The sequence below is a fragment of the Hypanus sabinus genome, chromosome 29 (assembly GCF_030144855.1).
Source record: "Hypanus sabinus isolate sHypSab1 chromosome 29, sHypSab1.hap1, whole genome shotgun sequence".
Classification (NCBI taxonomy): Eukaryota; Metazoa; Chordata; class Chondrichthyes; order Myliobatiformes; family Dasyatidae; genus Hypanus; species Hypanus sabinus.
This window is the reverse complement of record NC_082734.1, coordinates 15818853-15846684: the sequence shown is the minus strand read 5'-3', so window position 1 is coordinate 15846684 and position 27832 is coordinate 15818853. Positions and strand designations below refer to the sequence as shown.

At 45.6% G+C, this 27832-nt stretch overlaps 1 protein-coding gene across 2 annotated transcripts in view; it reads left to right on the top strand.

Moving 5' to 3' along the window:
* The window catches only part of LOC132383042 (TRIO and F-actin-binding protein-like), a 289971-nt gene that overhangs the window by 37506 nt on the left and 224633 nt on the right, over positions 1-27832 (top strand). For both annotated transcript variants that reach the window (XM_059953752.1, XM_059953753.1), the window contains exon 2: positions 5063-5184. In XM_059953752.1, coding sequence (XP_059809735.1) covers positions 5063-5184 — 122 coding nt within the window. The remainder of the gene's footprint in view (positions 1-5062; positions 5185-27832) is intronic.

The window sequence follows — 27832 nt, the reverse complement described above, 5'->3', positions numbered from 1 at the left end:
AACAACTAAATATGTCAGGGATGGGGTAAGAAGGGGAGGAGGGGCATTAACGGAAGTTAGAGAAGTCAATGTTCATGCCATCAGGTTGGAGGCTATCCAGCCGGTATATAAGGTGTTGTTCCTCCAACCTGAGTTTGGATTCATTTTGACAATAGAGGAGGTCATAGATAGACATATCAGAATGAGACTGGGACGTGGAATTAAAATGTGTGGCCACTGAGAGATCCTGCTTTTTCTGGTGGACTGAGCGTAGGTGTTCAGCGAAACGGTCTCCCAGTCTGCATCGAGTCTCACCAATATATAAAAGGCCACACCGGGAGCACCAGACGCAGTATACCACACCAGCCGACTCACAGGTGAAGTGTTGCCTCACCTGGAAGGACTGTCTGGGGCCCTGAATGGTGGTGAGGGAGGAAGTGTAAGGGCAGGTGTAGCACTTGTTCCGTTTGCAAGGATAAGTGTCAGGAGGGAAATCGGTGGGAAGGGATGGGGGTGACAAGTGGACAAGGGAGTCACGTAGGGAGGGATCCCTGCGAAAAGCAGAAAGAAGAGGGGAGGGAAAGATGTGCTTGGTAGTGGGATCCCGTTGGAGGTGACAGAAGTTACAGAGAATTATACGTTGGACCTGGAGGCTGCTGGGATGGTAGGTAAGGACAAGGGGAACCCTATCCCGAGTGGGGTGGCGGGTGGATGGGGTGAGGGCAAATGTGCGGGAAATGGGAGAGATGTGTTTGAGAGCAGAGTTGATGGTGGATGAAGGGAAGCCCCTTTGTTTAAAAAATCCAGTGAGCGGTAGTTCTGTGGGTGAAGCAGACGAGATTCTCAGACGAGAATGGCCAGACTGTTTCCTGCTGACAGGAAGGTGACAGTAACCATGCAGTACAACAGTAATGTGCAGAAAAGCGCCTTTGAATCCACAACATATCGAACCTTGAAATGAATGGGCTACAGCAGCAGAAGACTATGAGGATACATTCAATGGCCACTTCATTAGTTACCCGAGGTACCTTATAAACTGGCCACTGAGTGTATCTTCAGGAATTGGATACACCAGCAATACCGACATTAATTGCCCAGCCCTCATTGCACTTTAGAAGGTGCTGGTGAGCTGCCTTCCTGAACTGCTGTAGTCTTTCTCGTGTATGTATTCACACAGCGCTGTTGGGTATGGAGTACCAGGATTCATCCCCAGTGACAGTGAAGGAGAAGCAGTATATTTTCACTTACTGTCTGTTACGCCACTGGCGTTTAGGGCAGCAGGGAAGGTCCTCCATCTCTGGTGGTGCTCAGGGCTTCCTCCATCATGTCAATAGTTCCTCTCGGTTTTCACAACTGTCAGAAGTGCAAGTCCAGGGTGGAGACTCGGGAATACCATTGCACTCAGGTTTAGAAGGGTTTGCCATTACTGTTTCTATAACAATTTTGTTCTACCACTCAGGGTTGTTAGCAATGAGCTGAACCCTGAACCTGGAGGACCGGTGGACCACTCTTAGTGTGGCCTCTACCCTTTGATCTGTTTGGCATGGGTGACCCTACCAAGAGCCAAAGCAAAAAGCCCCGACTCCAGAAAACATAACTCTCCGGGTCATTGAGGCACGCAAGTTTCCAAACCACAACGAGATTGAAGGGGTATGTTTTCAAGCAATGGTAATCTCAGACTGCTTTCTACTCTCTACAATGACAATACCCCAGTGACCTGTAGTGGATCAAAAGTACAATGGAGAGGAAATCAAGGATAAGGGTTATCCAAAAAAAGCCTATCACTGACCAAAAGAACTGAATCTAGTGATAAACATCAACAAAGCTAGACTGCACTTGGAGTATTGTGAGCACTTTTGGGCCTCTTATCTAAGAAAGGATGTGCTGACTTTGGACAGAGTCCAGAGGAGGTTCACAAGAATAATCTCATGACTAGTGGCAAGGTAGCATAGAGTTGTGTACTGTAAAGTGTTGTGTAAAGCACAAGGGTTTAATTCCTGTCACTGCCTGTAACTTATATGTTCGCCCTGTGACCACGTGGATTTCTTCCTGGTGCTCCCGTTTCCTCCCACAGTCCAAATTCATACCGGTTGGTGGGTTAATTAGTCATTGTAAACTGTCCCACGATTAGGCTAGGGTTAAATCGAGGGATTGCTGGGCAGCAGGGCTTAAAGGGCCTATTCTGCGCTGTATCTCAATAAATAAATAAATAACCCTGGCGATGGAAGGGTTAACATATGTGGAGTGTTTGATGGTTCTGGGCCTGTTCCCACTGGAGTTTAGAAGAATGAAGGTGGATCTCATTAAAACCTACTGAATATTGAAAGGTCTAGATAGAGTGGACATGGAGGGGATGTTTCCTATAACGGGGGAGTCTAGGACCAGAGGGCACAGCCTCCGAAAACAAGAATGTCCCTTTAGAACAGAAATGAGGAAGAATTTCTTTAGCCAGAGTGTGGTGAAGCTGTGGAATTCATTGCCACAGGTGGCTGTGGGGCCAAGTCATTGGGTAGATTTCAAGTGGAGGTTGATAGGTTCTTGATTAGTCAGGGCATCAAAGGTACAGGGAGAAGGCAGGAGAATAGGGTTGAGAGGGATAATAAATCACCCATGGTGGGATGGTGGAGACTCAATGGGCTGAATGGCCTCATTTTGATCTGACTTATGGTCTAAGTAAATATCGGCAGTACCTCAGTTTAAGTAGAAGGATAATCCATATGGGAGTTTTGCCACAAAATTGGTGGATATACCAAGGGTCCTTTCGGCCTTTAGTTGTAAGAGCCTTGTGTGGAAAGACCTTGCCTGGGGCCAGTTCATCTCCTGGTAGGTTTAGGCTTCAATACTAAACCTGGGGAAATAACCAAGCTGGTTGAACAAATACCTTAACGTGAAGCCTTATCATGTTGATACGCTTCATGGTGGATTGGTTTTGTAATGCTGGCCCTTTGGCAGCCATTAATTGGATAACCAGTTCCTCATTGAATGAAACACTGAGGAGGGGTCCAAAACTGCATGCCTAATGTCAAGGTTAGGAGACAGAGATGAGGAACAGTTGTTAAAAAGGGAGGTTCACAGGAACAACTTCTTGCAGAGTATGGTGAACCTCCAAAGTAGTCTCACCCCAGCAGGCTGCGGATACACACGAGATTCTGCAGGTGTTGGATCATCAGGGATGTTTACGGAGTAGATCAACTTCTGAAAGATCAGGTAATTGGAGGTTGTGGGGAACTGGCACAGGAGAAGTGATGGCCAGCCCTGATCGTGGTAGAAGGTAGAGCTGGTTTGAGGGCTGGCATGGCTACCCCGCTCCTATTTTCTGATGTCCTACGGTATCCCTCAGTAACTGCAGGACCTAGGACTGAAGGATGCTCCATTAACCAGTCAATACTGCTTCACTGGGGCACCTAGACCAGATTTATGACCAGGAGTGATGTCCAAGTATTCCCCAGCTTACTGTGCCTAACTTGTGTACAGCTTGTACATATCAGTGAGTGTTTGGGAGACGGTCGGGTTGGATCTTCCTGCTGAGGTGGGGGGATGCAGGCATCTTCCTGCCATGTGGGAACCCGGTTCATAGCCACCTCTCTGACCTGTGAGCTGCTCGAGAACCATGCTGTAACCTGGAGGAGGAGCTGTACCACCTCTGTAACACAGTGAATATGCCAGCATGTGTCACAAGGATAATTGTGAAACAACATTTGACAAAGGAGATTAAGTCGGTTGCTGCAACACACACAAAATGTTGGAGGAATTCAGCAGGTCAAGCAGCATCTATGGAAAAGAGTATAGTCGACATTTCAGGCCGAGACCCTTCAGCAGGACTGGGTCCGAAGCGTTGACTGTTTACTCTGCTTACTAGGTCAATTACTGGCTTAATTAATTAAGTAAGTTTTAAACGACGGCTTGACAATCTAAGTCTGAACTTGGCGAAGACCGAAGAAATGGTAGTGGACTTAAGGGGGGTGCAGATAAACTATTCCCCTCTGCGAATGTGTGTCTCCTCTGGAGAGAGAGTGAAGTGCACCAAGTTTCTGGGAGTTTACATCAAGGATGACCTCACCTGGTCCTTCAGTGTCACCTCCCCGACCAAGCAGGCACAGCAGTGTTTCCACTGCCAAAGGTGAGGCCTACTGCCCCCCCCCCCCCCCTCCCCATCGTAACTGAATTTTACAGGAACTCCATTGAGAGCATCCTGACAAGTTGCATCTCCATCTGGTATGGAAACAGTCGAGTATCAGACCAGAAGTCCCTACAAAGGACTGTGGGAACAGCTAAGAGGATCAGAGGGGTCTCCCTACCATCCATGGGGGACAATTATCAGGAGCGCTGCATACACAGGGCCCTCCTCCCATCTATCCAGCATCCTCTTTGACTTTCTCAGGCAGGAGACTCCGGTCAGGATGGGAAACAGTTTCTTCCCTCAGGCCGATAGCTGTCTGATCTCCCTGCTGCCTCACCATTCAGTGTGTCACCGGTTAATCTATTCTGTGCCTTACAATATTCAATTTCTGCACTTTAGCTTGTTTATTTATGTGTAATCCAACTGTAGATTTCATCCTTTCATAAGTTATTGTGTGTTACGTGTGCTACACCCTGGTCCAGAGAAGCGTGGTCTCATTTTGATGTATACGTGGATATAGTTCAATGACAATAAACTTAAAGGTGGAGATAAATTGCAGGCAAGTGTTTCAGGCTTGGGTGGCTGAAGGCACAGCTGGCGATGGTGCAGGGATTAAACCTGAGAGACTCAAGGAGGAAGAGATTATATGGGAGGTGTGAAGAAGGTTACAGAGCCAGACAGGGCTGAGGAATAGAAGGGTTTGGAAACGTGGGTAAATACTTACCACTAGCTGCAAGACCAGGTGCTGCTGCAGTGTAGGGAGGAATGGAGGTGAATGGAACCAGACAGGCTGCAAGTTACAAGTTGCACGTTCAAATCTAGGTTAGCTCTGCACTGGAGGCCACATCAAAGACTGTTGAACAAACCAAGCAGTGGGGTAATGGGAGGGGAGGTTGGTGTGATTGGGGCGCAGATTGGCTGTTGACAGCTCTCATGCAGATTTTTTCCTGTCTGGTTGTTTAGCTGCAGTATGGCGGTGTTGGCCCGAATCTGCACACCAGCGCGTTTACAGAAGGAGGTCTGCACTTCATTTCTCCAGACTGGAATCTGTACTGCGGAAGCAGCCCCGAGGAGCTGACTGCCAGGTAAGGGGACCCCGGGAACGCGGACAGGCACACCTAGGGGATGGAGGCTCCTGAGAACCTGTGATCAGTAACTCTCGAGTGCTGCTGATGGCCGACCCACTGGTCCTGCACAGAAGAGTAGTGGCCTGGCGAATCATGACTTCACAGTTATGTTCACAAGAGGTTCTGTAGTTGCTGGCAATCCAGCCAACACACCCAGAATTTACACGGGTAGCATATATTGTTGTTTTTCCTTCTCACCATTTCCTTAGCATTCCTCTGTTTATTACGAGACTGAGTTGCTAGCTCGACGCTCAATCCAGCACAGATTTCCAGCATGCAAGGGGCTAGCTGGATTTGAACCCAGGACCATTGGCCTTGAGATCCAGTGCTGATGCCACCACCCCACCAGCCAGCTAGGCATCATCTATGGAAGGGGATAAGCGATAAACATTTCAGGCCAAGACACTTCACCAGGACTAAAAGGGAAGGTTTTCTAAAATGCTTCATTTGCTTCAATCTCTGTTCTATTTTATTAATAGTAAAACAATTAAAGCACAGATATAAGCAACAGGACTCACCTTTTTTCCTTAAAAAAAAGTCCATAATTATTGTTACTAATTCATTAATCAGTGATCGTCTCTGCTCGAAATGACCATGGCATGTGAGAGAATTTTATCGGAAGCTATCGTCAGTTTGGATGCATGCTGTCAAAAAGGTTGGCCACCCTGGTCAATCTTTAATATTGTTGCAGCTATACGCAGCTGGGCCAGTGGAGAATGTTCCACCCTGGTGCTGACTTCTGCCTTGTAGACGATGGAAAGGCTTTAGGTTGTCAGGAGGTAACTCACTTCTCACAGGGTACCCAACCTTTGACCTGCTTTTGTAGCTGCTCTGTTTACCTGGCTGGTCCAATTGTTTTTCTGGTCAGTGAAGATAGGATGTTGATGACGGAGGGACTCAGCAGTCATAACTCCACTGAGTTTCTGTGAACACTCCCTGCCACTGATCAGCCACCGCTTGCATCTCGTCGGTGTCCTATTGCACGCAGGTATGGGCCGCTTCAACTTGCTGAGGGCATGTGAATTGAATCAAACGTTTTGCAAGCATCAGCGCAGGTCCCACTTCTGACCTTCTGATGAAGCAGGTACAGATGGCTGGGTCTGGCTCACCGTCCTCAGGAACCCTTGCAGTAATGTCCCAGGGTCAGGACCAGAACTAGGTCCAATATCACTGCCATATGTCGTCACATTTGTTGTTATGCCACAGTAGTATTTTGCAAATCATAGTGCTAAAAATGTAAATTACAGTAAATATATTTTAAAAGTTAAATAAGTTGCGCAAAAAGACAAGGAAAAAAGTAGTGAGGTAGTGTTCATGGGTTCAATATCCATTCAGAAATTGGACTGCAGAGGGGAAGAAGCTGTTCCTGAATCACTGAGTGTGTGTCTTCAGGCTCCTGTACCTCCCTCCTGATGGCAGCAACAAGAAGAGGGCATGTCCCGAGTGACATGGATTCTTAATGTTAGATGCCGCCCTTTTGAGGCATTGCTGGGGAGGCTAGTGCTCATGACAGAGATGACAGAGTTTACAAAACTCTACAGCTTATTTCAATCCTGCATAGTGCCCGCTCCCCCATACCAGATGGTGATGCAGCCAGTTAGAATGCTCTCTATGGCCCACAGCCAATCACAGACAACCATAGCCATTTTGTGTGACGTCTCCAGCCTCTCGAGCGTTAATTCCTTTGACGCAGATTGACTACAGTTTTACCAGGATATCTTAATGCCTATTGCACTCATGTGCTGCCTTGATAGCGAGGCCTGATTCATTGTTCAAGGTAATTGGCATGGGAGTACAACCCAGAGTAGAAATACCATGAAAATTAGCCTTTTACAGCATCAGCACAATACATTGCAAACATGACAAGCATAAATTACATCAGCCTAAATTAGCATAAATTATACATGCATGACAAAATAAACAAAATTAAACATGATGCATTGTGCAGGTTCTGGGTGGTAAAATCTGGGGAATCTGCGTGATATAGTCTGGGGAATCTGCGTGATATAGTTTGGGGAATCTGTGTGATATATTCTGGGCAATCTGGGTGATATATTCTGGGCAATCTGGGTGATATATTCTGGGCAATCTGGGTGATAAACTCTGGGGAATCTGTGTGATATAGTTTGGATAATCTGAGTGATGTATAATGGGCAATCTGGGTGATATAGTCTGGGGAATCTGCGTGATATAGTTTGTGCAATCTGGGTGATATAGTCTGGGGAATCTGCGTGATATAGTCTGGGGAATCTGCATGATATAGTTTGTGCAATCTGGGTGATAAAATCTGGGCAATCTGGGTGATATAGTCTGGGGAATCTGCGTGATATAGTTTGTGCAATCTGGGTGATAAAATCTGGGCAATCTGGGTGATATAGTCTGGGGAATCTGCGTGATATAGTTTGTGCAATCTGGGTGTTAAAATCCAGGCAATCTGGGTGATATAGTCTGGGGAATCTGCATGATATAGTTTGTGCAATCTGGGTGATAAAATCTGGGCAATCTGGGTGATATAGTCTGGGGAATCTGCATGATATAGTTTGTGCAATCTGGGTGATAAAATCTGGGCAATCTGGGTAATATAGTCTGGGGAATCTGCGTGATATAGTCTGGGGAATCTGGGGGAGACTGAGGGTTTCACAAACACGAGAATTCCTGAAGATGCTGGAAATACAGAGCCACACATGCAAAGTGCTGGAAGAACTCAGCAGGTCGGGCAGCATCTATGGAAAAGAGTATGCAGTCAGCATTTCAGTCCAAGTACTGTTGAAAGATCTCTGCCTGAAATGTTGACCGTTTAATCTTTTCCATAGATTCTGCCTGGCCCACTGAGTTCCTCCAGCATTTTGTGTCTGTTGCTAAGAATGAGGGTTTTTCAGACTGGTTCAATAACCGAAGGCAGTGGGGAACAAGCTGTTGTTGGGCCTTGCGGTGTGAGTCCTTAGCCTCCTGTACCTCCTGCCTGATGGTAGCAATGAGAAGAAGACTTGGTCTGGATGGGTGGGTGGAGGAGGTCCCTGATGATGGACGTTGTCTTCCTGAAACGTCGCTTCTTAAAGATATTCTCACGCTGGGGTCATCATCCCACTGTTGCATTTTGCTCTCCCCTCCATCGTTTAACCTCATCCATGTTGAGACCTGAGGCCCTGTGGTTCTGGTATAACTGCCTCTGGAGTGGGGGTTTCCAGCCTAGGGTCCACAGACCCTTTGGTTAATGGTGGGGGTCCATTGCTTAAAAAAAGATTGGGAGCCCCTGCATTAGAGAGTAGGTCATTGCTAAGTGCAGACTGTTGACAGCTTCCATCCGTGCTGATGATCGAGGGTAGCTGAGTCAGGAAGTAGTTCATGAGATTGCATTTGCCCTGCTCTTTCATCTGCTGTCTAACTACCTAAATCAGTTTCAGAGCCTCACTTGTATTAGTTCTTGTGTGAACCACTGGGTTTTAACTCTCCTCCCTCTAGAATGCCCTGCAATTGTTTTTGAGATCTTTTCCCGAGCACCATGGGGATAACACACCATGCCTGATTTACACCTCTGGCCACAGAAGTCCCTGGGTGAAGGGTAATGAGATCAGGTAATTGTTGTATTCATGGCAGTCCCTTGCAAATGAACAATGTGTCATTATGTCCCGGCCTAATGTCTTCTTTCTTGCTCCCTGACAAGTTTTGTCCATTTTATCATTTCTGTCTCCGGTGATGTTTCTGTTTCTGACTACTGGCGGTAAGGTTGAGGCATTCCAGTGTGGTAGAAAAGTAGAGAGGCAGAATATATATACTTTTAACTGTGAGGGGATTTAACGTTTGTGTCCTTTTTCTTTCTTTTAAAATCTTTTTATTAGTTTTAAACAAACATAAATGAAACATGAATACAAAATGTTTGAGAGTACATAATTAGTAGTTTAAATAGACATTCAGATGTATAATAATAAAAATATATAACCTCTCAAACTCAGAACATTAATGAACAAAGAAGTAAAAAGAGGAAAAAAAAGAAAACCCCCCCCCCAAAAAAGAGAAAAAAACCCCAAAAAAAACACTAACCAACATGGGCCATTGAATAATATTACGTACATATACAGTAGTGCCAATAACTCCGAACCTCCATCCAAATAATTAAGGATAATATAAGTAAGGTTTAGGAAAAGACAATTCAACTCATGTGAAAATATTGAATAAAAGGTCTGCAAGTTTCTTCAAATTTAACTGAATGTTCAAAAACCACACTTCTAATTTTTTCTAAACTCAAACAAGAAATAGTTTGAGAAAACCGCTGAAATACAGTTGGAGGATTAATTTCTTTCCAATTCAATAAAATAGATCTTCTAGCCATTAATGTAACAAATGCAATCATTCGTTGAGATGAAGCGGATAAACGGTTATTATCCGTCATTGGTAAACCGAAAATTGCAGGAAGAGGATAAGGTTGGAAATTAATATTTAAAACTCTTGAAACAATACTGAAAATATCTTTCCAATAATTTTGTAAACAAGGACAAGACCAGAACATATGAGTCAATGAAGCAACATCAGAATGGCATCTATCGCAGGTTGAATTAAGATGAGAATAAAATCGAGCCAGTTTATCCTTAGACATATGAGCTCTATGTACAACCTTAAATTGTATTAGGGCATGTTTAGCACAAATAGAGGACGAATTTACCAATAATAAAATTTTTTCCCATTGCTCAGTAGATATAGGACAATGCAACTCTTCTTGCCATTGTTTGTGTCCTGACATATGAATCAGTGAAGGTTAATGGGTCAGCTGGCAGCTGACTGGTTTGTTTTCCTTTACTATAAGAGGATCTGAGGAAAAGGATAAAGACATCTTGGTAGGAATTGTACAGACCCTGGCTGGACTGCAGCAGGAATATTGCTCACAGGACCCTCTCCCTAAGGGTGAGTTTACTTGCAACGGGACAAATGCAGCCAAAGTTCACCAGATTGATTCCTGCAAAGGGGGAACCTTCCTAACAGGAGGGAGCAAGGAGGCTGCCAGATCCTCTGGAGTCTAGAAGAACGAGAGGTGACCCGTTGATGTAAAATAAAGTCTTGACTTGACGGGGTAGATGCTAGGACGATGCTTCCTCTAACTGGAGTACCTGTCTCATAATCAGGATGGATAAGAAGGAATGTGTATTCCCAGAGGGTAGTGAATCCTTGGAATTCTCCACTCCTGGGAACTGCAGATATTCATCTTGTTCATTACCTTGGGAAAAGTTACGGCAGCTGTATAGCTTAGTGGTTAGCATTAGGGTATTAGAGCTCCAGTGACCTGGGTTCAACTCTGCTGCTGTCTGTAAAGAGGTTGTGGGCCCTCCACATTTCAAAGGCATACAGGTCAGTAGGTTAATTGGTCACATTGGTGTAGTTGAGCACGGTGAGCTTACTGGGCTGGAAGGGCCTGTTACGGTGCTGTATCTCTAAATAATGTGTCTTGGATTTTGAGAGAAGGAAGGACAAAGAGAAAGGAATTCATGTAGAAAAATTGTTGAGGTTTGCACTCAGTCGTGATCCTGTTGGGTGCAGAATTGGGCTGAATGGCCAGCTTCTACTTCCTGTATTCCTACGTTCTGCCCTTTACACCCACAGGGTGCCCTGTTCTGTGCCTTCCTTCAGAGTGGTGTGGTCTCTCACTATCCCCATTGACAGCAGACTCGGCCCGGTATCCCCACTAAAGGCTGGATTGACAAAGGACCTTCATCCCTGCGTGCCTGAACTTGGATTTGGGCTTCAAATGTGAAAGTGTACAAAAAAGCTGGATGAACTCAGCAGGTCGGGCAGGATCCGTTGAAATAAGCAGTCAACGTTTCGAGCCGAGACCCTTCATCAGGACTAAAGAAGGAGGGGGCAGGGGCCCTATAAAGAAGGTGGGGGAGGGTGGAAAACCAATCGGAGGAAAGATCAAGGGGTGGGGGAGGGGAAGCAGGGAGGGGATAGGCTGGAGAGGTGAAGAAGGAATGTAAGGGGAAAGCACTATGGGTAGTAGAAGAAGGCAGAGTCATGAGAGAGGTGGTAGGCAGCTGGAAGAGGAGACAGAATGAAGGTGGGATGGGGGAAGGGAGAGGGAGGAATTACCGGAAGTTGGAGAATTCGATGTTCATACCAAGGGGCTGGAGACTACCCAGATGGTATTTGAGATGTTGTTCCTCCAACCGAAGTTTGGCCTCATCATGGCAGTAGAGGAGGCCATGTATGGACATATCCGAATAGGAATGTGAAGGAGAGTTGAAGTGAGTGGCAACCGGGAGATCCTGAATGTTGTGGCTAACGGAGCGGAGGTGCTTGACGAAGCGATCCTCCAAACTGCATCGGGTCTCGCCAACGTAGAGGAGGCTGCACCAGGAGCACCGGATGCAATAGATGATCCCAACAGACTCACAAGTGAAGTGTTGCCTCACCTGGAAGGACTGTTTGGGGCCCTGAATGGCAGTAAAATGTGGAAGTGTGGTCTTTTTTGATCCTGCCCCTGGCAGCCTCCGCTTAACCCCAGTGTGTGGTGAATTAGCTGTGCTCTGTTGCCAGCCTCTCATCTTCCCCCAAACTACACAGTGATGGTATAATATTTCTTTAGAGATACAGGACGGTGAGACCCCATGTCGCCCAATTCAGATTCAGGTTCCTTTATCACATGTGCATGGAAAGGTATGGAGAAACGTGCCACTTGCACCAGCAACCAACACGGCCGGGGACAGTCTGCAAGTGTTGCCACACATTCCGCCCGGCAGTACGCTCATGTGACCATTAGCCTACTAACCCGTCTGTCTTCCGAATGTGGGAGGGAACCAGAGTACCCAGAGAAAAGCCACGCAGGCTCTGGGAGATGTACAAACTCTTTACAGACGGCGACGGAATTGAACCAAGGCCGTTCGTGCGGTAACAGTGTTCATGCAACCACACCACCTTGACAGTAGTTTCACTTTGCTACCATTCCTGGTGGAGATTTACAGTGTAGCTAAAATAATCTGGTCTACCCCATCATGGCCCTTATACCTGGTGTGAAATTCAATAAGAATACGGCTGACCTTAACTTCAATGCCACTTTTCTGAACTAATCCAATACCTTAATATATGAAAACACTGGACAACAAAGATTTTGCTCCCTGAATACTTTTGGGTGTATCTTACTTTAGGCTACTGATCATGAAGATCACCATGAAATTTTCCTATCACAACATTTTCTAAAAATTGCCTATATTTGTTATTTCAATTCATAATTCAAGTCAGAATAACTGATGCCAAGACTCAGGAAGGCATTTGTGTTGGTCTTCTAGTGGGACCGGAGAAAATAACATGGAAGGCAGTCAAAGATATTGTCGAACATTTTCTTGGCAACTACAGAGCAGCAGACTACATGCAGCTGGTTGACAACATGCTTCAAGCATACAAAACCATGAAGTGCAACATGTCACTAAAGGTTCAGTTTCTGCATTCCCATTTAGACTTCTTCCCCAGCAAATCTTGGCACTGTCAGTGACGAGCACGGTGAAAGGCTTCACTAGGACAACGCAGTCATGGAGAAGCAGTATCAGGGCAAGTGGAATTCATCAATGTTGGCTCATTATCATTTGACACTTAAGCAAGAAATTTCTGACAGAGTACAAATGAAAATTATCAACAAAACATTCTTAGCTTAGTTGATCTATTGAAAAGCATCAACACTGTTATGCAATGCAATGCATTATTTTCAATAAGAGTTAATTTCTTGTTTTTCCAAATTCCTACGTGATGCAAGCAGTCTGCAATTATATTTGTGTTCACCTTCAAGTGGTCTATCTTAAACAAAAATAAAATTCTGAGGAAGCAGCACTTTTGAAAACATTTGTTGTCCAGTGTTAGTAGTAATACTCCAGCTTCACTCAGCCGGTCTTGGGATCAAACCAGACATTCTGCACTGATTGACACTGAGGTTGGAAGTGATAGTGACTGGAAGGATGTTTTCTCCAAGAATCAGCTTAACCTTAAAGAATGAGGGCTGGGGTTCTCCCTCTAACCCTGCCTCACATTCCATTCATTGAGCTTCCCAATGAATACGTTAGTTAGGCACCAACTTTATTGTTGCTGGCGGGATCTTGCTTTGTACTGGATGGATGTCTCAGCGCTCACCTTTGCAGCTTCAGAGTGATTGTATGTGGGCAGCTCGGCAGTGCAGCGGTGTAAGAACGGTTCCCACCACCGCCTGCCAGGAGCCCCGTGACTGCATGGGCTTCCCCTGGCCACTCAGGCCACCCCCTACATTCTGGAAGACTTGTGGTTTGGGTTCGTGAGTTCTAGGTGTGCCACGTTGGCGCCAGGAGCAAATGATGCATTTCGCAGTACGTTTCGATGCGCGTGTACCGAAGAAAGCTAACCTCTCAGAAAAGTTTTGAACGGTCGGCTCAGTGAAGCATGCACGTCTCCTTGGGAAAGTGTGAATTGTTAGTGGTGGGGTGGGGTGGCCCATTTCTGAATCAGAGGGCTGTAGAGTAACATTGGAAGACTTCATGAATTGGTGAGGGTGGAGAAGGTGCTTCATAGTCAGAGAATACAAGGTGAGATCACCTCCATTGTAGTGCTTGGAGATCGATGAGAAAATGGCTATCACAATCACAGGGACTGGTGAAGTTGCATTTTTTAATTTTAATTTTTATTACTATCTACCTATCTATACATCTCACCTATCTATCTTGTGTATCTCTCTCCCCTCCCCCCCATCTTTTAAATCTACTCCTCAGCTTTTTTTCTTCAGTCCTGCCGAGGGCTCTCAGTCCAAAACGTCGACTGTACTCCTTTCCATGGATGCTGCCTGGCCTGCTGAGTTCCTCCACCATTTTGTGTGTGTTGCTTGGATTTCCAGCATCTGCAGATTTTCTCTTGTTTATCCATCTCTCCAATCTATTCTATTGAGATACAGCGTGGGGAGTAGAAACTTCAGGTCCTTTGAGCCACACTGCCCTGATTTAACCCTGGCCTAATCACAGTACAATTTACAGGATCAGAATCAGAATCCTGTATTATCGCCAAGTATGAGGACACATACAGGGAATTTGATGCCGGTTTCCCCGAGCTCTCTGTACAGAATTAAAAGCAAACAAAAACAATAGTGCAAATAATCACAAAATATATACAATGAGGTCCACCTCATTGAATGTACAGGTGGATTTGATTTATAATAGACTAAAATTCAAGTGTTCATAAGACTGATGGCATATGGAAAGAAACTGTTCTTGTACCTATTTGTCCTGGCACACAGTAATCTAAAGCGCCTACCGGAAGGAAGGAGTTGGAACAGGTGATGTCCAGGGTGTGATGGGTCTACAATAATGCTGTTTGCTCGCTTCCTGACTCTAGATGCATATAAGTCCTGGATCGAGGGCAGCTTCACATCAATAATCCTTTCCGCAGCCCTGACAGTTCTTTGGAGTCTATTCTTGACTTGTTTGGTAGCTGATCCAAACCAGACAGTGATGGACGAACAGAGAACAGCCTGGATTATTCCTGAGTAGAATTGAATCAGCAGCTCCTGAGGCAGGTTGTACTTCCTGAGTTGACGTAGGAAATACAACCTCCGCTGAGCCTTTTTGATAAGAATGTCCGCGTTGGGTGTCCACTTCAGGTCCTGGGAGATTGTGACACCCAGAAATCTGAAGGTCTCCGCAGCAGACACAATACTGTTGAGTCTCGTGAGTGGGGGGAGTATTGGGGGCTCCTGCTGAAGTCCACTGTCATCTCCACAGTCTTGAGCGTATTTAGCTCCAGATAGTTCTGACCACACCAGAGGGCCAGCCGTTCCACCTCCCGTCTGTATCATCGTCTCGGATAAGGCCAATGACAGTTGTGTCGTCTGCAAACTTCAGGAGTTTAACAGCTGGATCCTTGTGAGGTGCAGACATTAGTGTAAAGGGAGAAGAGCAGTGGGGAGAGCACACATCCCCGGGGGGCACTGGTACTGATTGTCCGGGTGCTAGAGATGATGCTCCCCAGCCTCACTTGCCGCACCCTGTCAGTCAGGAAGCTTGTGATCCACTGACAGATGGTGGGGGGGGGGACAGTAAGCTGGGTGAGTTTGGAGGGGAGGATTTCTGGGACGATGGTGTTAAACACTGAGCTGAAGTCAACAAACAGGACCCTCAGAGAAGTTCCTGGGTTGTCGAGGAGTTGTAGAATGTAATGCAGTCCCATGTTGACTGCATCATCCACTGACCTATTTGCCCGATAAGCAAACTGCAGGGGGTCCAGCAGGGGGCCTGTGATGTCCTTCAGGTGAGCCAACACTAGTCTCTCAAAGGACTTCACGACCACAGATGTCAAAGCAACAGGCCTGTAGTCATTTAGTCCCTTGATAGTGGGTTTCTTAGGGACTGGAATAATAATGGAGTGCTTGAAGCAATGAGGGACTTCACACAGCTCCAATGATCTGTTGAAGATCTGTGTGTAGATGGGGGTCAGCTGATCAGCGCAGGTCTTCAGGCAGGAAGGCGACACACAGTCTGGGCCTGGCGCTTTCCTGGTCTTCTGCCTCCTGAACAGCTGACTCACCTCCCTCTCACAGATCCGAAGTGCAGGTACAAGGGAGTTGAAGTGAAGGGGGTGGGGTAGGGGGTGCAGTGACCAATCAACCTACCAACTGGTATGTCTTTGGACTGTGGGAGGAAACTAGAGCACCCAGAGAAACCCATGCAGTCATGGGGAGAATGTACAAACTCCTTATAGGCAATGGCGGGAATTGATCCTGGTTCGCTGGTGCTGTAAAGTGTTGCGCTAACTGCTACGCTACCATGACGCCCCTAAAGGGGTGCTTTAAGGGTATGCTAGGTAAATTCAAGAGGTGGAGTGAGAATGGAGGTGGAAAAGGATGGAGGATAAACATTGGCACAGATCCAGGGCCCAATTCTGTAATGTACTGTTCATGTAATTCTGAGATGTAATAATAACAACTTATTTACAGAGTACTTTTCATACAGAGGATGTAGTTCAAAGTGCTTTACGATGGGATGAAGTGCAAACTTGCAAATAAAATATAAGCATGAAAGTAAAAGAGAAAAAGATGTTAGTTAAAAGCAACAGTTAAATAAATAGGTTTTGAGATGGCGTTTAAAAGTGTCAATGGAGTCTGCAACCTTTATAGTTTTAGATATTGAATAATGTGTCCTTCTGTTGGTAACCAGACACACGAAGACGAGCCAAGGAGATAGTTCTAAGGTTACATGGAATAGAACAAAAGAGTATAGAAAAGAAAATAGAATAGAATAAAATAGAGAATAGAAAATGGAATAGAAAAGAGTAACAAGCCGTTACCTCAGTTCTCCTCCATCCTCGGACTGCATTCCCCCCCCCTTCCTCTGCCACTAAGACCAGTACTATTGGAGGATGGAGAGAGGATCCAACACTGACAGAGAGACACACTCAAAGAACAAGATGGGCTGACTACTGGCAAGTAGACGCCAGCGGGAAAAAAGGGATTAATCATAGGGAACAGAATGAATGGCTGACATTATTCTCTTCCCTTGGTGTGCCTTCTAACCCAGAATGTTCAAAGTAAATGTTCTTATCAAAGTACATATACAACCCTGAGATTCATTTACTCAGCAAATCTATAGAATAGTAACTAGAACGGGATCAATGAATGATTAACAAGAGTGCAGAAGACAACAAACTGAGCAAATGAAAATATAAATAAATAACAAGATCATGAGGAAATGAGGCAAAGAGTCCTTATGGTGAGATAATTGATCACGGGAACATTTCAACGATGGGTCAAGTGATTCTAGTCCTTTTATTCTGGAGCCTGATGGTTAAGGGGCAGCAGCTGTTCTTGAACCTGGTGGTGTGAGTCCTGAGGCTCCTGCGCCTTCCACCTGTCCCTTTCTATTCCAGCACTGATGGAAATACTGTGCATGACTACATGCAGCTTTATGTCCTTTACTCCCCCCTGCTTGCGTGCTGCTGGTCAGCTTCGTCACCCCGATTATGATGTCACGGTGTCCTCACTGTAACCTGCACCACTGGCCTGAGCAGTCTCAGTGAGCTACTTTTCAGCACCTTACAGGTTGGACACCAGAATGGAGAATGCCCCGCCTGTGAGGCAGATACTATCAGGAAGGGACTACCAGGTCTGGTGGCGCCACTCACAGCTCGGTCAATGTTAGCGGCCAGAATCAGTCCTGGTCTCTGTACAGGGTAACTTAAAGGTAAGTTCTAGATTCCTACATTCATGCTTCAAGGAAGGGGGTCAGGTGTTTGGAGAGGGTACTAGAGAATTCAGTGATGCGGAGAGACTTACTTTCCATAAAATATGGATAGCTAAGGGGGAGCTTTGCTGGAGATATTTAAAGTTATGAAGAATGTTCATAGCATTGAAAGGTAGAAACTGTTTCCATTGGTAGGAGGGCCAGCGACCAGGGGTTTTAAGGTCAACTGGAGAAGGAATGAGATCTTTTTATTACAGTGAGCTGTTGTTCAATGCCCTTGGATGGAAAATTCTACAAAAAGTAGTTGGATATGGCCCAGATCCTCATGGGTAAAGCCCTCCCCACAATTAAGCACATCTACATGAAAAGCTACGGACTTTCAAGGACTCTTCATCTCATGTTCTCGATATTTATTGCTTATTTATTTATTATTGTTATTTATTTCTTTTTGTATTTGCACAGTTCGTTGTCTTCTGCACTCTGAATGACAAGTTGAACAGTCTTTCATTGATTCTGTTATGGTTATTATTCTACAGATTTATTGAGTAAGCCCACAAGACATAAATGTACCTTGGTAATTAATTTACTCTGAACTTTGTTGTAGACTAGAATTAACTACCCAAAAGGTAAAAGCAGAAGACTTTCATATGGGACAGCATTAGTAATTTTCAACGAGAGCTGCAGATGGGGACTAATCTGCTTGCTGTAGAGCACAATCAGCAAATAGCCTCCTTCCCTGATGGTTCTACAAAAGCTGTCAGAGTCAGAATTAGGCTCATTTTCACTGACGTATGCCATGCAATTTGTGGTTTTGTGGTAGCAATTCAGTGCAATACATTAAAAGAAAAATACGAAAACTTAAAGTAATAAATATCAAAATAAGATAAATAAGTAGAGAAAAAAGAGAGCAAAATAGTGAGGTAGTGTTCATAAGACAGAGGAGAATTATGCCATTCAGCCCATCGAGTCTGGTCCTTCATTCCATCATGGCTGATTTATTTTCCCTCTCAACCCCATTCTCTTGCCTTCTCCCCGTAATATTCAATGCCCTGAACAATTAGGAACCTATTAACCTCCGCTTTAAATGTACCCAATGAGTTGGCCTCCAGTATCATGATGATGAATTTCACAGGGTCACCAGCCTGTTCATGGGTTCATGGACCACTCGGAAAGCTGTCTGAAAGTGAATAAACCACACCACCTCTGTTTACTGAACTGACGCACATTATGCCCGCACATTACTGACGCTGCAGGCGCATCTTGGTACAGTTTTGAATGGATGGCGATTGCAAGCTTTCACCTGCTTTGAACCACTTGCAATATTGCGATGTCCAAAGGTCAAGCTGAGATCTGGGATGGCACATCTGAGTGGAGCCGCTGGTAGAGCCACTGGCTTTCAGCGCCAGAGACCTGGGGTCAAACCTCAGCTCCAGTGCAGTGTGTGGAGTTTGTTCCTTCCCTTTGCGACTGCGTGGGTTTCTACGTCATCCAGCTTCCTCCCACATCCCAAAGATGTCTGAGTTGGTAGGTTAATTGGCCGTAGAGGCAGAGAGCAAGGTGGCCCAGGAGCAAGCCCTTTGGCCCATCTAGTCCTTGCCAAACCATCGTCCTGCCTGCTTTTTGGTCGCCATAAATTTTCCCTGGTGTGTGGGTGAGTGATAGAATCTGGGGGGAGTTAATGGGGAGAGTGAAATAGGACGGGTGTAGGATTGGTAGGAGCTGCATGGAATGCATGGACTCTGTGGGCCGAAGGGCCTATTTCTGTGCTGTCCCTCTATGATTTTGCGCTCCTGCCACAGACTGTTATAAAGACGACAGCGGCACTGAACTCCTTTGCTTGCAGATCACTTTGGAAGTAGGTGATGGGGCCCACCACTGGGCTTGCGTTGTCACTGAGGGTCTGGGCTCATGGAGAAGGGGATTCATCAGCCACCTGCATGCTGAGCAGTCTGCAGTACAGATCCAACGATAGTAGGCTCTCTGGTACAAGCTGCCAAAGGACTGTAATGGTCAACAGACTGTGCCCATGATGTTTGTACAACTTTCTGCTTTACTCCAGTGCTCGTTGTCCACTACCAGGGCTGAACGTAACTTCTCCCTTGTACTGTCTGATGTTGCGGGGGTTGTCGTGATCGTTTTGGCCGTTTTTGTCTGCTGTGTCGCAGCGGTCCACTCTCACCATTACACCAGCCCAATGGCGTGTCCCCTGCATCTATGGCCTCTCCACAGGTTCCTGAAAGAATCAGAGAAACAGGAGGCACAGAAACCAACACTGTGAGATCCTCGAGCAAATCTCCACGCTTGGGCCAGTCGGGGTCTGTCTTGCCCAACATAGTGACTGAGGTTGGACACAGCCTCTGCCCACCCACTGCAGGAGGCTGCGGAAGGGGATGCTCACCCTGACCTGCCACTCCAACAGTTTCTCCACTTGTTCCTCCCCACTGATCTCCCTCCGGAGAGAGTTGGAGACTGTTCCTTTTGGAGTTTACATGCCGTTTAAAAAAAAAAGCAGGGCCTGTCAGGACAAGTCTGCGGAGTGGGAGGTTGCTTGAATTATTAGCAGTTTAGCAAGAGCCAATATAAAGAAGTTAAGTTTAAGAAGAGTGGCCATTGTTGGAGTGGGTCAGGGTCAGAGTGGGAGGTCTCGGCTCAACAGGTTTCAGTGAGAACAGGTGGAGACTAAGGGTAATAAGTCACTTAGGGTGGAATGCTCCTCCTGTAAGATGTGGGGTTGCAGAGTACTTAACAGCCTCCCTGATGAGTACGTCTGTGGGAAGTGCACTGAACTTCAGCAAAGATCTGGAGCTGGATGCTCTCAGGACCATCCAGGAGGCCGAAAACTTTTACTGAAGTGTTCACACTCTGAGTAAAGGCTTCAGATAGCAGTAGGATGAGCACCAGAGGAAGTAGGGGGGGGGGGGGGGGAGTAAACAGTCAGTGCAGGTTTCCCTGTGGCCATTCCCCTCAGCAACAAGTGTACCCTTTTGGATACTGCTTAGCCAGGACAATGGCACTGTGGTGGGCTTTGAAACTCAACAAGGCAGGGCAATGTCAGACTTGATAGGGTGACAGACGGGAGATTCTGTGGCCATGAATGAGATGCCAGGATGGTGTGTTCCCCCCCCCCCCCACCCCAGGTTTGAGGGTCTAGGATGTCTCAGGGCAGCTGCAGAATATTCTCAAGGGGGAATTGAGCAACCAGAGGTCATTGTGCACATTGGCACCAATGGCATAGGTAGAAAGGGGGAAAGAGGTCCTGTGCAGAATATTAGGAAAGAGGCAGGACCTCCAAGGTCGTAACCTCCGAATTACTCACAGGGCTAATTGCTAGTCGGGCAAGGAACAGGATGATAGGATGAGTGGCCGAGGAACAGGTGCAGGGGCAGGGTTTCAGGTTCTTGGATCATAGGAACCTCTTCTGGGGCTCGGGTGACCTGTACGAGAGGGATCGGTTGCACCTAAAATGGAGGGGAACCAATATCCTGACTTGAAGAGTTTACAAAAGGCTGCAGAGTTGGGCAGAAAAATGGCCGATGGAGTTCAATCCGGACAAGTGTGAGGTGATGCATTTTGGAAGGACAAACCAGAAGACTGAGTACAGGATTAATGGTCAGTTACTTAAGAGTGTGGATGAACAAAGGGACCTTGGGGTTCAAATCCATACATCCCTCAAGGTCGCTGCACAGGTTGATAGGGTAGTTAAGAAGGCCTATGTGTTGCTGGGCTTCATTAACGGGGGATTGAGTTCAAGAGTAGAGAGGTCATGTTGCAACTCCTCAAATCTCTGGTGAGTCCACACTTAGAGTATTGTGTTCAATCCTGATCACCTCATTATAGGAAGAATGTGGAAGCTATGGAGAGAGTGCAGAGGAGATTTACCAGGATGTTGCCTGGTTTGGAGAACAAGTCATATGAAGCAAGGAACAATGCAAGCAGATTAAGGAAAGGTGTAAAAACAATAGGGTTGTTGTCATGGGGGACTTTAACCTCTAATATAAACTGGGACTTTCTGAGTTCAAGAGGCTTAAATGGGGCAGAATTTGTTAGGTGCATCCAGGAGGCTTTCTTAATTCTGTACTTAGGTAATCCAGCAAGAGAAGGAGCAGTATTGGACCTGGTGTTGGGTAATGAGCCTGGCCAGGTGACCAATCTTTCAGTGGGCAAGTTAGGGAATAGTGACCACAGCTTTTTAAATATAGATATATTTATATTTAATATTTATATAAATATAGATAAGGATAAGTACAGACCTTGTGGGAGAGTATTACATTGGAACAGGGCAAATTAGGAGAGTATTAGGCAGGAATTAGGGAGAGTTAATTGAGAACATCTGTTTTTGGGCCAATTCCAAGGAAAAGTATGTAAGGCTTAGGTCGCTAGAACCAATCAGAGCCTTTGAGAATTATAAAGAAGCTGGGAAAGAATTCAAGAAGAAAACCAAGAAGAGCCATGAAAAATACTTGGAAAGCAGGATTAAAGGGAATCCCAAGGTATTCTATGCATACATCAGGAGCAAGAGAGTGGGACTACTCAAGGATAAAGGGGGAGGGGGGACATTTGCTTGGATGTGGAGTGTGTGGGTGAGATCCTTATTGAGTACATTACTACAGAGAATGACCTGGAGGACAGGGAAATCAGAGCCAAGCGTATTGATATGCTAGGGCATCTTGATGTAAAGGAAGAGGTTGTGATGGGTCTCTTAAAGAACATTGTCCCCAAAGCCTGATGGAATAAACTCCAGGTTATTGAGAGAGATCACACGGGTCTTGACCGATGTCTTTGTGTCCTTTCTAGCTATAGTCAAGGTCACAGAGGACTGGTGAGTAGCTAATGTTGTTCCAATAGTAGGGAACCAGGGATGATCCTGGAAACTGCAGAACGGTGAGTCTCATGTTAGTGGTAGGGAAGTTACTGGCGAGAATTCTTAGGGAATGGACTTATGAGCATTTGGGAAAGCGTGGCCTGATTAGGGAGAGCCAGGCTTTGTACGGGGTAAGTCGTGTCTTACTAACTGATTACTGATTGAGTTTTTCGACAAGCTGATGAGAATGATTGTTGTGGGTAGAGCTGTCGATGTTGACTATGTGGATTTAGTAGTGTGTTTGACAACGTCCCTCTGTTAGATTAAGATGCATGGGATTTATAGTGAATTGTCCATTTGGATTCAGAACTGGCTTTCCCATAGAAGACAGAAGGTAGTGGTCAAAGGGATTGGAGGTCTATGATTATTGGTGTTCCACAGGGATCTGTACTGGGACCTCTGCTATAAATGACCTGGATGGGTAAGTAAGTTTGCAGATAATGTTAAGATTGGTGGTAGTGTGGATAATGTAGAAGACTGGCAGATAATACAGTGGGATATAGATCAGTTGCAGATGCAGGCAGAGAAATGGCAGATGGAACTTAACCTGGCTGAATGTGAAGTGTTGCACCTTGGCAGGTCAAATGAAAAGAAACAGTGCATTGTTAAAGGCAAGATCCTTAACAGTGTTGATGAGCAGGGAGATCTTGCTACCTGAAAGAGGATACACAGATTGATAGGGTAGTTAAGGAGGCACATAACATGCTTGCCTTTTATTAGTTGAGATACTGAGTTCAAAAGCCAAAAGTTTTTGTTGCAGCTTTATAAAACTAGTTAGGCTGCATACGGTTCTGGTTGCCCCACTACCGGAAGGATGTCGAGGCTCTGGAGAGGGTGCAGAAGAGGTTTGCCAGGATGCTGCCTGCCTGGTTTAGAGGGCATGAGCTATCACGAGAGGCTGGACAAACTTGAGTTGTTTTCTCTTGATTGCCAGAGGCCGAGGGGAGATCTGATAGAGGTTTATAAGATTATGAGAGGCAAAGATAGAGTAGGTAGACAGTATCTTTTCCAGGGTTAAAGTGTCTAGGACCAGAGAGCATGCACTTAAGGTGAGAAGGGGTGATTTCGAAGGAGATGTAAGGGCAAGTTTTTTGCACAGGGAGTGGCAAGTGTCTGAAATTTGCTGCCTAGAGTGGTGATAGAGGCAGATACATTAGGGACTTGTAAGAGACATTTAGATAGACACATGAGTGTGAGGAAAGTGGAAGGATATGGACATTATCCAGCTGGAAGACGTTAGTTTAGTTAGTAACGTTGTGGGCTGAGATGCCTGTTCCTGTGCTGTACTGTTCTATGTTCTAAGGCAGGGGTCAGCAACCTTTACCACTGAAAGAGCCACTTGGACCCGTTTCCCACAGAAAAGAAAACACTGGGAGCTGCAAAACCCGTTTGACATTTAAAATGAAATAACACTGCATACAACGTTTTTTTTTGCCTTTATGCTATGTATAAACAAACTATAATGTGTTGCATTTATGAAATTGATGAACTCCTGCAGAGAAAACGAAATTACATTTCTGCATGCAACAAAAACATTTTGAACTCCAAAAAAAAGACGTTGGGTTGAAGGTTACTTTTAAGTAAAATACTCAATGTCTATTTGAGTCCTTCTTGTATTTATAAAAAACGCCGAAAAATTTGCCGCCAGCAGCAAACCAAAAATAACGTCAGCCAGCTGTCAACCTGAAAAATAAAAGGACTATTTCACTGAACAATGAAAAAATATGAATATACGTAAAATAATAGGCAATTAAAATATTTATCATACTTGGTCAGGTTGACTCACACCTGCCAATGCAGTCGTATTCAGTAGGGATGGATCGATGCTAAGGGGAGTGACCGGGAAGGATAATGTGTTTTTTGCCTCTCTCAACTCACAGAAGCGTTTCCCAAACGATGTTTGCATTGCGATGATTGCAGAATGTAAATACTCCGAATTTATCATGTCGTGACCTTGTTTGAACTCTCTCAAATTGGGGAAGTGAGACAATGTGCCTTTCTGTAAATCTCTGGCAAGCACTGTCAACTTGCGCTCGAATGCCAAAACATGTTTAGGGCTGTACGTCCTTTCCCCTGAAGAGCTGTGTTCAGGTGCGCTGTAATGTCTACCATGAAGTCTAGCTTTTCCAGCCACTCTGGCTGTTCCAGCTCAGGAAAGGTGAGCCCTTTGCTGCCCAGAAAAGTTTTCACTTCTTCCAGACACGCGACAAAGCGTTTCAGCACCTCCCCTCTGGACAGCCAGCGATAAAAACACGTTGTATCGGTGTGCTACACGCAGTCAGTAAACTGCAGTCAAAGATAGCTTTATTCGAACTAAACAGCCTTGCTTTTAAGCCTCCCTCAACCCGCCCCCCCGTGGGCGCGGATGCTGCAAAAGACACATACTCACAAACCCCCGTAGGCTATCTCCCTTAGCCTGAACGCTGGCTAATTGTGAGCCGGTTCCAATGTACTAGGAAATGGGTCGCCACAACGTCTTATTTAGATTGTACAAGATCACCATAATCTTCAAATTTAGAATTACATTTCAAAAACTAACAAACTAACATAAAATACATTTTAATTAAATACTGACCAATTATTTTCCAAAGCCACAGGGAGCCGCAGCACAGAGGTGAAAGAGGCGCATGTGGCTCCGGAGCCGCGGGTTGCCGACCCCTGTTCTAAGGCATCCTATCCGGTTACATCGTGGCCTGGTATGGCAACTGCTCTGTACAAGGCTGCAGAAGGTTGTGGACATAGATCAGCCCGTCATAGGCTCTTCAGTAAAGGAGCCTGCAGAAACAAAGACCCCACCCACCCTGGACATTCCCCCTTTCCCCCCTCCCATCAGGCAATACATACCCCATGAAAGCACATACCACCAGGCTCAAGACCGCTTCTGTCTCACTGTTATAAGACTATTGAACAGTCTCCAAGTATGATAAAATGGGATCTTAATCTCACAATGTACCTTGTTATGACCTTGTATCTTGTTGCCTGCCTGCATTGTACTTTCTCGCTGACTGTGATGCTTCATTTTGCAATCTGTTACTATTTTCCCTTGTATTTCTTCAATATACTAATATAATCAACTGTCGGCCCTCCTTATCTGTGGGGAATTAGTTCCGGGACCCCCCGCGGATGCTTGTCCCTTATATAAAATGGCATAGTATTTGCATATAACCTATGCACATCATCCTGTATACTTCAAAACATCTCTAGATTACTTGTAATACCTAATACAATGTAGATGCTATGTAAGTAGTTGTTATACTGTATTGATTAGGGAATAATGACAAAAAAAAGTCTGTACATGTTCAGTACAGACGCAATCATTGTAGCTCTTCTGGGAACCCTGATGCCACCTTGGCATCAGCCGATCCCGATTCCCCCGTGATCTTTAAGTTCTTAAGGCTGTAGCGCTTTACATAGCCAGCCAGCCATCCCTTACTAGCCTTAAACTCCTTCCTCTCGCTCACAACACAAGTAGCGAACAAACAAGACGCGAGGCAAACAATGCTCAACTTCTGGGTTTTCCTGATCCACAGTTGGTTGAATCCGCGTATGTGGAACCCATGGATAAGGAGGGCCGACTGTATATGGATGTTATTCAAAATAATGATTTTTAACTGTATCTCAGAACCAGTGATAATAATAAACCAACTTACCAATCTTTTGGGTGGCGGGGTGGAGATTCGTCTCTACCAAAGGCAGTATAAGGCACTCCTTTCCTCCACTGGCCTGCAGGCCACCCTTGGGCAAGGTGTAGCGCCTGCTTAGTCCCTGATCAGGGCCACATGAAGTCATGGGAGCAGCTAATTGGTGGTCGTATGAGAAGCTGGTGCATATCTCAAGTCCTGGTTATGCGACCACTGACGCCAGGCAGGCAATCTCTGAAGAGTATTGATAATGGTTGGGGGTCACTTGCCTTGTAAAGACACTGCCCAGAAGGAGACAATGGCAAACCACTTCTGTAGAAAATTCGCCAAGAATAATAATGGTCATGGAAAGAGGATAATTGCTCATGTCATATGACATGGCTCATAATGAATGAATAAACCTGTCTTTCGGATGTGGGAGGAAACCAGAGTACTTGGAAAACTTGTGTGGTCACATGGAGAACATACAAACTCCACACAGAGTGGCAGAGGTCAGGAGTGAACCCAGGCTTCAGGGTAATCATTACATCCTTAGATCTGGCCAAAGGGCTCCCTCAGTCTAGGGGCAATTTTCAGCAGTAAAAGCCTACTTTTACTACTCTTTTACTTCTACTTTTCAATAGTAAAAGTAAAAAGTAGTAAAAGTAGTATATCCGTGGGAAGAAACTGGAGCTCTGCAGACAACCCATGTGATTGCAGAACGTGCAGGCTCCACACAGACAGCAGTGAACCTGGGTGGCGACAGTTGTGAGCTAGCAGCTCTTCCAGCTGTGTTACTGTGCTGCATTGGAACTGGATAAAATTTTGCAAAGGTGCAGTGATTTGTTAAGAGAAATCAAGGCAGTGGGATAATTGGATCACTCTTCGTCAATGCTAACACTGGGACACTTGGGACAGCTCAACTATTATTCACAAGTTGGAGCAGAATATTACAAAGTGGCAGATAGAGCAAGTAAGCCAAATGGAGTTCAATATAAGGAATTGTGAGATGGTTCACTTTGGTGCCAAGGAAGATATTTTCCAATGCGGGGTTCTGAACCATCAAAGGAAGAAAGATATTCGAGAATTCAATGAAAACTGTCTCACCAAGAAAAAGACTGTTGGAATATGAGGTTTGGTCTTGAGGTGGTTGGAATACAGATAATGTCATGGATGATCAGAGCCTTGGTTAGGGTAATTGGGTGTTCTGTATTTACTTCTAGATACCAGTTCACAGGCAGCAAAAGTCTTCACCAATATCAGGCCACGGGTAGGTTGCATGAATCTGGCATGAGAAGATTGGAGAATGGGCTAAAGTAACAGCAATAGGGTATAATGAATTAATATACAGGGCATCTTTCTGAGGTTGGAGAAGTATTAAAGCAAGAGGGAGGCCGCAGAAGAAATGCAAACACAAAAAAAAAAATCTGCAGATTCTGGAAATCCTAAGCAAAATGCTAGAGGAACTCAGCAGGTCCATAAGACCATCAAAGGAGCAGAATTGGGCCATTCAGCCCATCGAGTCTGCTCTGCCATTCCACCCATCGAGTCTGCTCTGCCATTCCATCATGGCTGATCCTGGATCCCACTCAACCCCATACACCTGCCTTCTCGCCATACCCTGTGATGCCCTGACCGATCAGGAAGCTATCAATTTCCGCCTTAAATATACCCACGGACTAAGCCTCCACTGTAGTCTGTGGCGGAGCATTCCACAGATTTCCACACCCTATTGCTGTTACTCTCTGGCTACAAAAGTTCCTCCTTACCTCTGTTCTAAAAGGTTGCCCTACAGTTCTGAGGCTGTGCCCTCAAGTTCTGGATAACCCCTCCACAGGAAACATCCTCTCCACATCCACCCTATCTAGTCCTTTCAATATTTGGTAGGTTTCAATGAGATTCCCCCCCCCCCCCTGCATTCTTCTAAATTCCAGTGAGTACAGGTCCAAAGCTGC